Raw genomic sequence first — 16,866 nt, forward strand, 5'->3', positions numbered from 1 at the left:
AAAAAAATATACTCATGTATATATGTGCACATATGTATATATCTGCACATGTGTACACATGAGCACAGAAAAAGCAAAACGGAGAAAAACCAGAGATGGAGCACCAACTCTTTATTTTTTCTGTTCCATTCGATCAAGCGTTTTCCATCCCAAGGAGAAGGCGCGAAAAAAAAGGGAAATAAAAAAACAGAACAGTGGGGAAAAAAGTACACGGAAAAGTGTCAAAAAAAAAAAAAAAAAAAAAAAAAAAAAAAAAATTAAAAAAAAATAAAATAAAATAACCCTTTTGTGTAATCCGAATTGGGTGTTTTATTTGCCAAATCATCCTTTTCGTTATTCTCCCCTTTATCATTTTTTCCCATTTTTGCACATGTTAAGTATTTACGTTTTTATAAGCTTTAGCCAAGGCATATTTCATTCGGATGGTTAATTTCCCCCCATGAGGGTATACAATTTCCGTATTCGCATTCCGTACCATACGCGGCCTGCGTATGTAACCATATGTGTACCCATGTAAACACGCTGAGATGTTTTCCAGTGTGCTTACGCGTACGCCTTGCTCTTATCTGTTCCTTCAAACAGTTGCATAGGCTTGATTACTCTGCGCGGCTGTGTCGCTCATGTAATGGTTAACCAATTTGAAAATTTTGTGAATGACACAGGGAGGGGGGGGTTTTTTTTTTTTTTTTTTTTTTTTTTTTAAACCCTTCCATCAGCTTGCGTCTTGTTGTGCGTGTCCCCTTATCATTATCCTCATCGTTATTTTTATCTGTACCAGTTCGATGACGAATGTTCCGGCGTCCACCAGTCGCTCCTTTTTTTTTTAAAAACCTGTCATGCGCGACGGCTTGTGATCGTTACATGATGTATGGGTATGTTCCCGCGAACTTTATTCATCACCATAATGCGTACTCCCTTCAGTACTTACTTTGTGTTCGATTTTTTCTGTACCTTCATCATTTGTATGTGCGTAAATTGAAATTACAACATCCCTTCTGGGGTTCCATTTCTCCGCAGTTTGATGCAATTTTGTAAAACTTTACATTTGTATATTCTTGTCCAATATATAATGGATTCATAAATGGGTTTACAAAACCGTAAAGATCGTGTTGACATGAACATGCTTTTTACTGGAAATGACATCATCCACTTGGAAGTTGGCCTGCTGTCCTTATATATTCCAGACACTCCATATTTAGTCCAACAGAGATTTGTATATCCAGGCTCACCCCTCCTTATCATTATTTTTGTTTTTGTGCTTATTGTGGAATCTTCGAGGAACCGTTTTCGGTTCACCATTTTTTTTTGATTTACATTTTTTTGTTTAGTTTATAAAAGCCACTTGTACAATGTGTGGCACTATAACAGCTTTCTATTCATTTATATTTTTTTTTTTTTGTACATTTTAAAATAATAGAAAGTGAATGAGGTCTATGCCTCTTATTCGGTGTGCGCGCGGGCGAAGAGACATAACAACGAAGGATAGCTACAAAACGACCTGCTACCCCAATTCCGGTAAATGTAAAGGAGTAAGGTTTTTCGTCATCTTGGCCCTAAGAATGCTTTTAACTCCATTTTAGAAAATATTATTGAAAAAAAAAAAAAAAAAAAAAAAAAAGTGCCAAATAACGTTGAGCGAAAATGAACCAATATGATCAGTGGAATCGAAGGATTCGGGTAAGCTTAAGCAAATGGTGCCCATAAAGAAAAGGCAAAAAAAAAAAAAAAAAAAACAGTAGACATGTGTAGAGTGATGTTCAAATTTAGGATGTATGTGTGTTATGCATTCTGAATGTTTCACAGATTTGTTCTGCATCCCTTCATTGCCAGAAACAATTGCACACAGATGAAATTCACGCAGTTTTCACATTTTTAAACTTAATTTGTCTTTCTTCCCCCCTCTCTGATGACAGACGATTTGGTATTGCAGTAGTCTATATGTGGAGTACAAAAATGCCCTGAGGAAATCGAGGAAGATGCCGGTCGAGAAGAAGACCGAGTACTGGGAGAAGAAGCATGAGGAGTTTGCCACCAAGATGTTGAACAATATATACGAATTGAGAGGTTCGTACAGACAACTACACCTGTTCGATTATTTCGTTGCACAGTGTTTTTTATGTTCACGTAGAGAAGCCTTATTTATGATTCAGCCGGATGTGTAGCATCTCCCTGCGTATCTTCCCTATTGACTAAGATTTCTAAAAATAGATCTAATATATATATATATATACATACATATTTTTACCCCTTACGCAGGATGGTGGGTGAAGGTAGGGCAATTCCTAAGCACGCAGGAGAACATTATGCCTGTGGCATACATCGAAAAGTTCACCAAACTCCAGGACATGATGCCTACTTCCTCCTTCGACAAAATAGAAGTCATTTTAAAAAAGGAATTGGGTAAGAATTATCACCTGCTTTGTATATATTCGCAGTTCTGGAATTCGGTCACATTTGGATCTCCTCAAAGGGGAAAGCGAAAATGTAAAAATTTCTTCTATATAAGAGAACATATTATTTTACCTCTCCTCAGGAAATATCTATGACATATTTGAGTACATCGAGAAGGAGCCCCTGGCGAGCGCATCGATAGGACAAGTACATAGAGCGAAATTGAAGAAGCATGAACATGATGTAGTCCAGGATAATGTTTCAAAAAATAACGATTACAATGTTATTATAAAAATTCAACATGAAGGAATTGATCAATTCCTTTCGTCCGATATAAATACCTTGAAGAAAGTATCTTGGGCATTTGGTCTAATAGACAAGAATTTTTATTTCACAGATTTTATTGATGAATGGCAAGACTCGGCTTCCAGAGAATTAAACTACAAGTACGAATTGTACCATCAATTACTGGCTTATAATACATTTAAAAAATCTGGTATTCCTCTGAAAATCCCACAAATATATTGCGCCTACACAACCTCCAAAGTTCTCGTCATGGAATACATCAAAGGGTTTAAGATAACAGATACGAATTCGATAAAGAAATATAAAGTGGACGCATACGACTTGGTTTATAAAATTATCGACTATTTTGCTTATCAAATTCATAACGATGGTTTTTTTCATGGAGATCCTCATCCAGGAAATATTCTCGTTATGATGCAAGAGAAGGGACGCAGGCGGAAGGGTAGAAGGCGCTCTAAAAAAGGGCCAAGTGAAATTGTGGAGAACCCAGTAGAGGGGGATGCACAGGCCATTCCAGAAGCACCTTTTCCCAGGGATGGCAAGAAGGGAAATATTTTTAGCGGAACAGCGAACACGCCCAACACGTCTAACTTCTCTAGCATTTCTAACGCGTTTAAGACACCCAACCAGTCGAACGCGCGAAACGGATCCAACTCGTCTAGCGCTTCCATGGAGGAGTTCATAGATGCGAGGTACAATATCGATAGGATGAAATACGGATCGATGAACTCCAAGAACCCCCTTTATAAATCCTTCAGTTTTGTGGACTATTCGAACAGGAGAAATCATGAAATCTCAGACCAGGTTTTGAAGGAAGACTACAATTTTATCCTTAATGAAAATATGAGCGAAGGATTAAGTACCATCCAGAAGAGCATATCCAAGTCGGAGGAGTGCGTGTCTTATGGGAACTCTCAAAGGGAGGATTACTTGTTGGTAACAAGTGCGACGAGTCCAGGAGAGGAATGTTCAACTAAGTTGGTTGATAATGAGAATAACTCGCTGCGCACCCAGGGGAATTTATTCGAGGGGGGTGAAGTCTCACCAGGGGAGGAAGTCGACAAGAAACGGGCGGAGATGCATGACAAACTTACCCCTTTGCAAGGTAAAGAAGTTGCCTTACAAGCTAAAGCATCGGAGGTGCGCCGAAAATCCGCAGGAAGACAAAGAAGGACCAAACGCGCCTACTCCTTCGTGCCCGTGATTATTGACTGGGGGTTGATTAAACAACTGGACGGCGTGATGAAGTTGGCCTTTTGCAAACTAGTGTACAGCATTAGCTGCATGAATGTATTGAACATCATCGAGGCGTTTGAGGACATGGGTTTCTGTTTTAAGGAGGATTTCACGTACGACCCTGAAATATACATTGAAAATTTAAAGCGTTTTTTTTTGAAAAAGTTGGAGGAGTCTAGCAACAAAATGAGCGAAAGTGGTGGCATCAGCGGGGCTGGAGGAGGAGCAGATCAGGAACATCCAAATGGTCCAGACGAAATAGGGAAGAATAAAAATTTAGATGTTCTCAAAAACATAGACAAGAAGGATGTCCTCGATCAGAATCCAATTAGTGATGTCCCAAAGGATATAATTTTTTTCATGAGAGTGGCTTCCCTTCTCCATGGATTATGTACTCAAATGAATGTCAACATTAATTACCTGAGCATATTTTCAAGACGAGCTAAAGAAGCCCTCGAAAAAGTATACAAACCGATTCATCACTCGATTTATACCATCCCTATTGATAAAACTCCTAATTCATTTCTTGAGAAGAGAATACATAATTTGCTTAAGAAGCTCTACGAGGAGAAGAAAATTTTGGGATGCCAAGTAGCCATTATACACAAGAAAAAAATAGTTGTGGATACATGTGTAGGGGTTACTAGCACAACCGACAAAAGACCCATAACGAGGCACTCCCTATTCAATGGCTACTCCTTAAACAAAGCCGTTCTCACCATCGCTCTGATACATCTCATGTCCAATATGGTAAATGAACAGTACTCCTCGGAGAACGCCCTTTTAAATTTGAGCAAGAAAAATAATACCAAGGAAAATAAACAGGAGGAGGAGGGAATATCTAATTTGAGTGAGATGCGTAAGGAAAATGAGGAAGCGGTCGTTGCAGAGGAGGAAGACAAATTGCAAGAGGACCAGAACACAGCAGTGGTGCAAAACAATGGTATTAATGAAGTTCTAAGCGATATTAAAAAAATCGAAAATGATTATTTTTCACCCATTAAGAAGGTGAACGTGCAGTTGGAAGAGGTACGTATCCCGGATGGGATGGCGGTTTCGGGAAGTGCGCGTGGTCAGGCGGTGGGTGTTGGGGGTCTCTCCGCCACGGCTATGACCAATTATAGTAGCATCTACGGCATGAAAAATAATACGAGTCGATACTGCAGTAGTTATGATCACAGCTTCAGCAGCGATGAAGAGACTGCCAAGGAAGTGAGGGAGAAGGAAGAGAAGACAGCGCAATGCGACCATGAACACGATTCTCAACTTTCATCAAAACGCAACAATCCAACCATCCCCCCTTTGGAGACACGTAACGGAGTCTACGATGGGTACAACCGGGAATTGTGCAAACAAATAATAAATGATATAGAAGCCAAACAAATAAAAAATTTCAAAAATACTATCAACGACTATATATGCAACTATTGGGATGGATTCATTTGCAAAAATAAAAAGAGCATCACGATAAAGGATGTGTTGACGTTGAAATGTTTCATTAAAAAACCATTTCAAGATAAAATAACATTAAGTAAATTTATAGACTACAGTGAAATGATAAAAATGATAGAGAGCTCTCGAAATTGTCACGTGAAAAGGAATTCGAAGAAGAATGGATTCTACCTCTACCTAATAGACACCTACATTATCTCTGAACTCATTCACAACATTTCTGGACTCAAGTATTATGAGTATATTTACAAGTATATTATTAAGCCGCTAAATTTGAAAGAAGAAATGTACATACCCATTCCTTCGCATATCTTGAAAAAACACCAAGAGGAAATGAAGAAGAGCAAATCTACCAGCGACTCCTCTTTGGCAAATGAGAAAGGGAAGAAAAATAACTATAAGGAAAATAAGGCAAATCTAATGAAGGAATCATCAAACCCGCTCAGAAGCAATGAACTAAATTTAAACTCATTTATATCAAAGAAGAAAAATAAAAAGTTAAACAGCACTTCAAATTTTGGGAATGAATTTTACCAAGGCAAGAATATTACCCCATCGAACAACAACTATAATAATAGGCTTTTCCAGAATAACGCTCTTACGAACAAACCGTGGAACAGAAAATTTAAGTCTCCATTGGAAGCAGTGCATATTAAGAGGCGCTCTATAAGTGTCGACGTGTACTATTCTTCTAGGAGGAAAAATCCTGGTGCGGAGGTCAGCACTTCCAAGGGGGGAAAGAACGTGGGTGGCGCAGTCAAGGGTAAGGTGGTACCTGGTGAGACGATTAGCGAAAAGGTGACTAACGAGGAAGCGGTTAATAGGGAGGCTGATAATAGGGAAGTGGTTAGCAGGGAGGTGGTGAGCGGTGAAGACAAACCCGCGGAAGGAGAAGCCAAGGGAAATGGCACCAAAACGGATGAATCAACCCCAATGAACATCCTTTTGAACAATAAAAAGATAGCCGAGTTGGGAGGGTGCAAGAAATTCGAGCCCACCAGCATGCTAGAAAGCATCCTAAAAGAAAAAGAACCAATCAGCCTGAAAAACAAGTTGCTAAATCATGTAGACAATCTCAAAGTCAAAACGAAGAAAATTAACGACTCGATTAAAAATATGTACGAAAATAATGAAAACACATTTTTAAAAAATCTCTTCATCACTCCATTGAAGAAAGCTGAGAATGAAAACAGCCCTCTTACATATGACTACCGCAGCGTTCAGCTTAGCTACATGTACGATAAAAAGTTGGGGAGTTATGCTAAAAAAAAAAATTATCAAAATTACCCATACGGCACGCACAATTATTATTACAATGAATTTGCTCGAGAAGACATAAAACAAAATAAAATGGAAAAAAAATGGAATATAAAAAATATTAACAAAATTACATCCAACTTTCGATTCACAGAAAAAAATAAAAAAGATTTTCTCTTTGTTCGGTCAAATGACGAGAAAAACAAGCGTTCGCATAGCTGCACAAATTATAAACTAGTCCAATACAACATAAACGGACCGGCACATCGTGATGAGGATGGAAATAAATTATCCACTTCGAACAACCCGAATGGTATGGTTTTTAAGTACCAAAATAATACCAATGAATTACTATTCGATTACAATGTTCATTTTTTTAATATGGTACCTGAAGAAAGCAATACAAATAAAGACCCCAATGATTCCAGCAGTACATCTTACAACTTAGAGGAAAGAAGTCGCTTCTACAAGTTAACGTTCGACAAAAATATCAGAAAACTTCTCGAAAACGTAGACGCCCGAAGTAGCGGCGATGAGTCTGCCAACAGTGTATTGAAGGAGAAGTACAATAAATATCAGAGGCGCGACAAAAAATACCGGAAGTTGTTTCAATATATAAAAGATTTGAGAATGAGCATACGTCATAGGGAGAGGCAAATGAAAGAAGCCAACAGCACTTTTCTGCGCAGTGATCAGGTGGAAATGGGCGATAGTGCCATCAGAGTAGGAAGAACAGGCATCACGGAGAAGACCTCATTCAGCATGAGGAATGGAAGCTCTGTGAAAAACGAAAGCTCCGTGAAGAACGACAGCTTCATGAGAAATGAAAACTCTGTTAAGAATGAGAGCACATTGAAAAGCGGAAACAGCTTCAAAAGGGAAGGCGCACCCCCAGAAATGAATCAAGACTTCCTGAAGAGTGCCATAAAAAAGGATGAAGAGCTTCTAAAAAAACTAATCGAGTACAAGTATGCCATCCTGAAGAGGCAAAGAAACAACATTCTGAAAAGAAAAAACAAAAAGAACATTTACACGAATGAATACTCCGATGAGATCGAGATGTTTAGTGATAGCGAAGGAGATTCACGTGGATGCACAAGGAGACAGAACAAGAAGCGTAAAGGCTTTCGGAAAGACAACGCAAGAGACAAAGAGGAGAACCAAGAACCAGGCGGAACCACAGCCTCTCCTAACAGCAGTGCATGTGAAATGGAGGAGAGAAAACTCATAGACGAGAAAAAGCACAGACTGGAAACCTACTTAATCATGAACAAATTATATAAAAAAAACAACAAGGGCCTCATATCCGAAGAGAACCACACTATCAGTAAGAAGACGGATGTATATTGGCGCTTGGCATATTCCAGAAGAGACATCGACTTCATCGGCAACCTTGCCAACGAGGACGTGAATAGCAAGTTCGATTCTATTTTGAAGTCAAACATGAAGACAAAGAAAAACGGATGCGGTGATACGGATGGAGGGAAGGCCAGCAGCGTGGAGGGTTCCTCTGCTGTGAACAGTGCTAGTGGTATGAAAAGTGCCAACATGCCAAATGTGGTTAACCATGCCGGGGTAATCGGCCCTACCAATGTCGCTAATTCCTCCAGTGCCGCCACCACGGGCTACAACTTCAATCTGGAAAACAAACTGAAAACCTACTTGGAGAATTTTAATGCCAAGAAGTACAACGAATACATTTCACTATTTCAGCTAGCCCAGGAGAAGCCCTACGTCGTAGACCCCCTAATTTATGATTCCAAAAAAATCCTGGACAAATTTATTCCCATTAATGGACGATTTACGGCCAGAGCTATGTGCAAAATAATGGCCTTTGCGAATAATAAGTTTTTTTTTCCTTCTTATATTATGAACAAAGTGAGGAAAACTTATGCACTCGATGAAAGCATAGAATCTATGATCCTGACGGGGGGGATGAGCAGGAAATGGGGCATGGGATTTCAGCTCTTCGAATGCGAATACGCAGAAGCTATCAATGAAGATTTTTACCTGCGCAAGGGTAGGAGGCACAAGAGGAAAAGCAGAAAGGGGGGAAGGGGCGAAGGAGTAGGAATCTCGGGTAGAAATGGAAATATAGACAGAACTGCAAAATCTGGCAAGGGAGGAAAAAATAGCAAAATGCATAACGACAAGATCCCCTCGTCCAAGCCTAAGCGAATTGTCGGGTACGGACAGTCCGATTTCAGTGGATGCATCGCGATTTCTTTTCCCGAAATTGATCTCTCTCTCACGATTCTCCTTACCGATATTTTTAAGGGGGCAGCGGTAAGGATTATGATTTGGGGTGCAAACCCAACTCTCCACGAGCAGTCACTGTGGTAGACGCACTGAGGAGGTGCACCTACTGGGCAGCGCCCGCTGAACACTGCGGAGAAGATCGAACCACTTTCCACTTTTTTTTTAACATGCTTATACATATATATATTAATTTTTTTTTTTTTTTCCCGCCCCCTCTCTTCTACAGGTTGCCCATATTATCCTGGAGTATGTTCTCAAGCTGTACGGCATAAAGCCCAAGTGGAAGCTGCCAGTGAAGGTGTCCGAACTGATAAAGGTTTTGTAGGAGGGGCCAGAACAGAACACAGGAGAGCAGCCATGGTGGTCCCTCGGATATTATTTTTCACCCACGCGTGAGCGTCATTTGTTAATATTGCGATTTGCACAGCGTCGCGGCTTTTCCTCATTGTCCATCACTCCTATGTAGCGATGTCCAACTGTTTCCAAAATGTCAAATATTCATCATAAAAGTTCATTCGTTATATATATATATATGTGTGTATGGATTTTTTTTCCCTTATTTGTACTAATTAAAACAATGAATCATCGTGTGCCACCTTAGACCAGTCAACGTGCACAGGTACATGCCTGCACTGGAGAAGATAATCTCCGAGGGCATGACGATTAATTTCATCTGCCGTTAAAGGTAAAACTATAATCATCACACATGGTTTTCTTTTTGCTGTAAAAAGGTGTGTCATATGTTAATAAGCACATAAAAAAAATATGGTGTCCTTTTTTTCCACTTCTCTTATGCACACGTCGGAGTTACGTATTGCGGTGAGGTCCACACACACAACAACATTATCACTCTTGTAAAATCATTTGTGGAGCTAAAGTGCAATGTTAATCTTAAGGTTAAAATGGTGAGGAATCAGTATACAAGAGAATATTGTTATATCATTCCTTCCCGTTGTAAATTATATTAACGACCACTCTTCCTTCGTTACTCGGAGTATTCCCGATTGCTGGTATAACTCTATAATAAGGTTGCTTCTTACACGTTTTAACTTAACAATTTTGCTTCTCCCCTAGACCGCATAATGATGTAATAATTTAATTTTTTTTTGTTTTTTTGTACAGCTATAGCAAAGGTACTTTTTGTAAAATGCCTCACCACACATCGCTTAAAATGTCTACAGTACCATTTATATATATATTATTTCATTTTATTATTTTAAAGTTTTTTTTTTTTTTTTTTTTTTTTTTTTTAATTTAAAATGTCTTTTTTTTATTAAGTACATGAATAATTCATATTAATAATTTAAATATAAGGAAATATGTTCATGTACAAATGGGGACGCGCCCATAAGAAAGCGTGGGTATATTTGCTTTAAAGATGGACAAGCATATATTTATATATGTACGCATCAGCAGGGGGTCATTCACATTTTAAATGCGCAGGCGACGATTTATAAAATTGTGGAAGACATACGTGATGTGCTGCTCTGTACGCTGAGGCATTGGTGCGCGCGAATACACAGATAAATATATACATATATACATCTAGTATATATATGTATATTGTGTGTATCATATTGATCTACACCCTTCCCTGTGCGAAGCCTGGCCGAAGGAGGTAAGCTATACGATATACGAGCGATATGCGCAAAGGATATCCTTGCAGAAATTTTTTGGATGTTCAAAAAAAAAAAAAAAAAAATTTAAACTATGTAAACAATTTTGAAAAAATATATACTTATTATATAGGCGTATAGACGCGTTGTTAGTTGTGTGTAGGTGTTATTCGTGCGTTTGCGCATTGGAGCGCAGACGGGAGTGTGTGTGCATAAGTGCATGGGGCAATTGTGCAAAAACAATCTCTTAAACAAATTTGAATTAAAAAAAAAAAAATTGGGTAAACTAAATTAAAACATATATATCAAAATTTTATGTGGCATATTAATAAGTTTATATTTTACAATTAAAATGCTGAGAACTCCATATGGTTACTTCCTTCAGTTAGCAGCCTTTTTTTTTTCGACTGGCTTTAAAATCTGCGAGGGAAAAGGATAGGAGCGGGTGTGGGGATGTGCATGCACGAGGGGGTAATGCATATAAAGGGCACGAGAAAGGTGAAAGCGAGAAAACGCTGCTTTGGTTTATTCCTCATTTCGATTCTCTCTCTTTCAATTTTGTTCCTACTTGAAATGAACACATCAATGTTTCGTCCACACTCATCATGGCACCGGCATTATCAAATTCTCCGCAATAGTTGGGAGCAGAAAACAACGTAACTAGCTGTCTTTTGGCGAAAAATTCGTAACCATCTTCCACCACCTGTAGGGGCAATGCAAGGACAACATGAGGGAAAATGCATGCGAGTTTTTTTGCAGCATCTGGGGAGGAAAATCGAGTTCACCAAGAAAACGTAAATTATAGCGCACGTCTGCAAAGGGCGCATACGTAATTACATATACACCACATTGTGCTGACTCCACTTTACCTGATGTGCTCTGCATATCAAGTCCAATTCATGTTTCCTTAAAAAATTGTGAACTACATCTTGGCCAAAAGTGAAGGAAACTCCTCGATCGTTTTCTCCCCACCCGTTTATTTCCTTCTCCGGGTCAGACCATAATAAATCACATAGGAGGCCTATACAAGAAAAAAAAAAAAAAAAACAGGAAATGTTGGAATATGAGTACAAGTATAAACAAAAATACACGAACGTAAGTAACGTGCACATGCGCATATACACATGGTTGTGCTTGTAGAGCAGAGGGCCAGAACAGCTTCGTGCAAAAGGAAACGCGGAATGGCCCCAAATGAACAACTCAGCGCACACGTTTTTAAAGAGCCAAAATGTTCTGCTCCTTTATCGCAAATGAAGAAAAAAAATTCTGAACAGGCAATATATTTTCTCCAAAAATTGCACACACACACACAAAAAAAAAAAAAAAAAAAAAAAAAGGAAAATGAAAAAAGCTAGCAATTACGATTGTGTTTTCAATCATGATGACAATGCATTCCATTTGCAACTCCTTAGTAAGTTCGTAACCACTGGCCCATCTGTCTATGTTAGGTTTACCATTGTCGGGGACATCCGTTGGCCTCGTTATCTTCCTAATCTGTTCCATATTATTTAATTCAGGCGATAGTCCGCCATGCATACAAAAAATTTTTTCGTCAATTATTGCCGCAACGGGGAGACAGTTGAAGCAATCAATAAATGTTTTCCACAATTTTACACTGTATCTTCGTTTACATTCATCGTAAAATCCGTATATTCTGTTTATGGAGGCACACTCGTGATTTCCTCTTAGTAGAAAAAAGTTCTCGGGATATTTTATTTTGTACGCTAGTAGTAAGCAAATGGTTTCTAGGCTTTGTTTACCTCTATCCACGTAATCTCCTAAAAAATAGGGGGCGAAGGAAATAAGAAAATGGGGGTAGACAAAAATGTGCACGCGTGTGTGTAAAAGAATCCCAATAAGCTACAGGTTGGTAAAGCCTTTTATGCAGAATTTCTCATTTCGGAAGAAAAAATTTAACGTGTACGCAGTAACAAGTGAGACACTGTTAGGAATTATTTCCTAGAGAAATGGACAATTCTCCATGTGCATGTTGCTTGGCATAAGAAAAATGGAGTATTGGCGATTGCGTGTATGCCCTTATGCGCTATCTTTCGACCACTGCATTGCTCAATCGATCCATTCCTCAATAGGTTCACGGCCTCATCGAAAATCTTACCCAAAAATAAATAATTGGCATCCGGCGGGAAGCCGCCATACTCGAAGAGCCTTAACAAGTCATAAAACTGGCCGTGAATGTCTCCACATATTTTTATGGGTGCCTCGAGCTCCAGTAATATAGGTTGGTTAAGAAAAATTTCTCTGCTGGAAAGGCATAATATTTTTATCTCATTTTCTGTCAAGTTAACATTTTTCCCTGGTCTGGTGCCTCGAACTTCTATTAGCTTTGATATTACATTATCTATATCTATTTCTAATGCCATAATAAATGTTTACTTATGCGAAATTGAATTTATCTCCTTGGAATGACGAACTGGCACTTCTCCTTACAATATTTTCTGTTAATCATGAAGAATGTAGTTTTTTTTTTTTTTTTTTTTTTTTTTTTTCTCTCTCTCTTTTTATTATGGGGTTAAAATGTACGACGAGATGGGACAAAAAATATATGCATTTCTTTAGGGCAAGAGGAGAGGATGGGAGGGGGGGGGATAAAATAAAAAAAAAAAAAAAACAAACAAATACGTGCAAATAAACGTGAGGATTACCTTACGGCTGAACGTGCAATTTTGCGTGCTGATAGGTGTGTATATATGCGCGTGCATAAGTGCTTACACATGTGGGTGCATAAGCATTTACACAAATGCGTACATATACTGCATACACATGGGCGCACATTCATGTATATGACATGCATAGGTGTATAATGCTTCGTGTATCATGCTACGCGGCGCTTTCGCAAAATGCAATAAATATAATTATCCTGGAAACGTATCCCAAAAATACTTCTTTACATTATTCGGTACATGAGAAGGGGCATTTAATTTTTTGAAAAGGTACAAAAGTATTTTGAATTAATTATTAGGACTTTTAAAAAAATTACCCTTTGTGTTATCCTGGTAGAATGAGAGGTAAAAAAAAGAAAAGAGGACTACGTTTTTATAACTGTCTTATAACTACTGCTACTGCTGATGCTGAGACTGCTACTATGACTACTCCTGTGATTGCTGTTGCGACGATAACGATAGCTTTTCTTCCCTCTCACAGCCTTCCCAATTTACTGAAAGCATATTTTCTCTTATATTCCACGCAAACAGCAATACACATATTTTTCTTTCACATTTGCGTGAGTGTTGACGAATGTATGTGTTTTGTTGCGATAGCCCATTCGACTCCTACTATTGTGTCACTTTATTAGCCCTTTTATTCGATCTTTTATTCGTCCTTTTCTTCGTTATCTCTTACGTTTCTTCCTTTTCTTCGTTTTTTTCCTTTTTTCCTCAATTTCCTTGTGCCTCCACGCTTTGCCTTAAATTGTAAGCGAATTATTATTGCACAGTTTAATACTCCAATATATCGCGTTTTTGGCTTTTACTTCCAGCATACCCCTTTTTTTCTTTCACCCCAGCTTCTATGATTCTTATTTTTAATTCTATATATTTGCCTTTGGTTTTGTTTTCTTCCCCTATTCTATTTTTTCTTCTTACGTAAAATAAATCTTATTCATGTAATGTATGCATAACACCCCTATTGTTTTTTTTTTTTCTTTTTTTCTTTTTTTCTTTTTTTCTTTTTTTTCCTTGCTTTTTAAAGAGCTCTACTCTTCGCAAATGATTTTTTCTTCACCCTTCGCAATTTTTTTCTTAATGCTTTGTTAAATTTCAGTCGTTTTTTTATGGTATTTTTATTATTATTTTTTTATCTAAATTAAATGGTTTAAAAGATTGTTAATTTGCACCTACGAAGAGAAGATATATCAATATGTTAAATTTTAATTTGAATGAAAAGGTTAAACGTTATGTGTCAAAAAAAAAAAAAAAAAAAAAAAAAAAAAAAAAAAAAAAAATGAACATATATGAAGAGCATATGTGCACATATTTGTACATGCGTAGGGAATGTATGTTTGTTTATACTGTACGTATGTTAGGCGTGTGCACGTCGTCCGTTTGTGCATTTGTGAAGTTTACACGTTTATACATTTGTGCGTGTTGCCTGCGACTAAGTGAACATTCGAGGCGTAAACGGGCGAATCGCATCTCCACGGGTAAATTATGCCAGCGTACAGGCTGCTTGGCCGAAACACGTACATATGCGAAGAAAAAAGGTAAAAAGTGAAACGTAAAAAGGTGGATGAACAAGCGAAAGGAAAAGAGGCGTAAAATTAACTGCAATAGTGTATATTATATATGTATAATGTTCTTTTATTTTTATATGTACACGTATTTTCTTGCAATTTTGCCCTTATTGTTTAGTTGGGAAAAATTTTGCTTTCTTTTCTACGTTTTTTTTATTTGTACAGTTGCCGCATCCACCCATGATGTATACATCGCTTTGTACGCTCACATAAAGTGAAACAGACTGCGAATGCGGAAATGGCGTTACACAGCCGCATATACATGGGGCATCCCCATGGAGTGAAACTGTTACACAGAATAAAAATAAATCAAAAATGGGATAAGTAAAAAAACAGAGAGACGCAATTTCCTGCTGCATGAAGTTAAACAGTTGCCTTATACATGTGTTATGAAATGTTGTGTTGCATCTGTGAAACGGGGGCACACCCCGTAATAAAGCGTAATACAGGGTAGTATATCGTAGTACAGAGTAGTAGTGCGGTCTGCTCTGTACTCCTGCGAAAATTTTTGCTTGGTGCGACATGCCATATAACAACCAACCCGTATACATGCACACCTGGTGACAATGGCGCCTGGTTAACAAAATTTACACACCCAGAGAAGTATGCAACTTCAACGAACAGTTCGCGGCAAACGGAAAATGCATACAGTACATGTACCTTTTACATGTGCTAGTTGGCAAAAAAAAAAAAAAAATTAAAGGTTTCCCATTCAGCAAACCAAAACTGGAAAAAAAGCTGCACTGGAAGCGTCCAAAACAATTTTATCATCTTTGTGTACCACTACAACGCGGGAACGCTTGTAAAATAAATTTATTTTTTGCCATGGACTATTAAAAGGCGATCGCTTTTCCCTACGCAGTGTATGTTTTTTCCTGCACTTTTACCTCTTCGCAGTTTTGCCTTGCCATCCCGAAAACAGTTTGAAAAGGTAAAATTATGAGGTCAGTATGAATGCACACCTTTGCTGTTCAGGATCTGGTATACATAATAAGCAACCATCTATGTAACAAACACATAAGCGTAATGGGACATCGCAACTGTGCATGCGAAGAAGAAACTGTTGTTCTGTATTGACATGACATACACGTGTTTAGTTTGCACTTGTAGCGTATGATTGACACGCTTACGTATGTGCAACTATACGTACACGCCGGCACCTTTATGTACATATGTGCGTGAATGTAGCAGACGACATAGCTTGGCACAAGTTTACCACTAAACCTGGAAGATACACTTTACCTGCGGTTCACACACAATTTTTATTTTGCCACGAACGGGACATCATCTTACGGATCGTATGTTCCTCTTGTCAGTCACATCTTATTGCCAATTTTTAAAAACGTCGTTCACTCCAATGTCTACACTTAAGCGTTCCTTATATATCATTAAGTGCATGTAACAAAAAAATAAAATATATCGTACATGTCATTTTGGACTTCAAAAAAAAAAAAAAAAAAAAAAAAATGTCTTCCTCGAAAGAACAATTACAACTTTGTCTTGGCAATTTGTGGCCACCATTTAGGACACCTTTTTAGGCAAATCATGGTTTGCAGAAAAAAGAAAAAGAATGTTTAAAATATGAAAAACGGTCCAACCGTCTCACTATTACAAAAAAATGCATTTTCGAGTAGGTAGCTAAAATGAAGCAACCAAGATGGTTCATTTTGATGAGAGAAAATTAAGCACGTCATGGGGTTAAATAAACAACGTGTGGACAGCATTATGCACATCGTAATAACAGGGGTATTTTATTATTTTTTTTTAATTTTTATGCATAGATAACACTATCGCATGGTGAATAACTTTTAGAGATTGAAAACTTCATAGAAGGTTTTGCGACGAACGTTGTGTAGCCATAAATCCCTTGGCACAAATTCACAACGTTAAGAATATAACAAAAATCATGCACTGTTATAAACGTGTGTGTGGAGGCATTCCCCCTTTGAATAAGTCAATTTATTTGCGTATTTTGTACTCCCTTAAATTTCCCAATTGGGTTTCATTCCCGTTTCGATGTGGTGTGTCAGGTGCCCTGTATATGAGATGAGACATTCCGCAAAAAATGTGCAACGGAAAGTTACAACATTGATGAAGTGA

General features: G+C 38.0%; 2 protein-coding genes across 2 annotated transcripts; one reads left to right on the forward strand and one right to left on the reverse strand.

The window, feature by feature from the left end:
- Positions 1-1,641: 1,641 nt before the first annotated feature.
- PKNH_1343600 (atypical protein kinase, ABC-1 family, putative) lies at positions 1,642-9,226 on the forward strand (the record flags this gene model as incomplete). The annotated part of the gene is made up of 5 exons (XM_002260811.1): positions 1,642-1,677; positions 1,914-2,064; positions 2,257-2,400; positions 2,534-8,928; positions 9,128-9,226. The coding sequence occupies 5 exons, from the start codon at positions 1,642-1,644 to the stop codon at positions 9,224-9,226; spliced, it is 6,825 nt and encodes a 2,274-aa protein (XP_002260847.1).
- Positions 9,227-10,898: 1,672 nt separating this feature from the next.
- PKNH_1343700 (serine/threonine protein phosphatase PP1, putative) lies at positions 10,899-12,898 on the reverse strand (the record flags this gene model as incomplete). Its single annotated transcript, XM_002260812.1, has 5 exons — positions 10,899-10,937; positions 11,086-11,220; positions 11,387-11,538; positions 11,972-12,295; positions 12,634-12,898. The coding sequence occupies 5 exons, from the start codon at positions 12,896-12,898 to the stop codon at positions 10,899-10,901; spliced, it is 915 nt and encodes a 304-aa protein (XP_002260848.1).
- Positions 12,899-16,866: the final 3,968 nt, after the last annotated feature.

Source organism: Plasmodium knowlesi, assembly GCF_000006355.2.
Source record: "Plasmodium knowlesi strain H genome assembly, chromosome: 13".
In the NCBI taxonomy this organism is placed as follows: domain Eukaryota; phylum Apicomplexa; class Aconoidasida; order Haemosporida; family Plasmodiidae; genus Plasmodium; species Plasmodium knowlesi.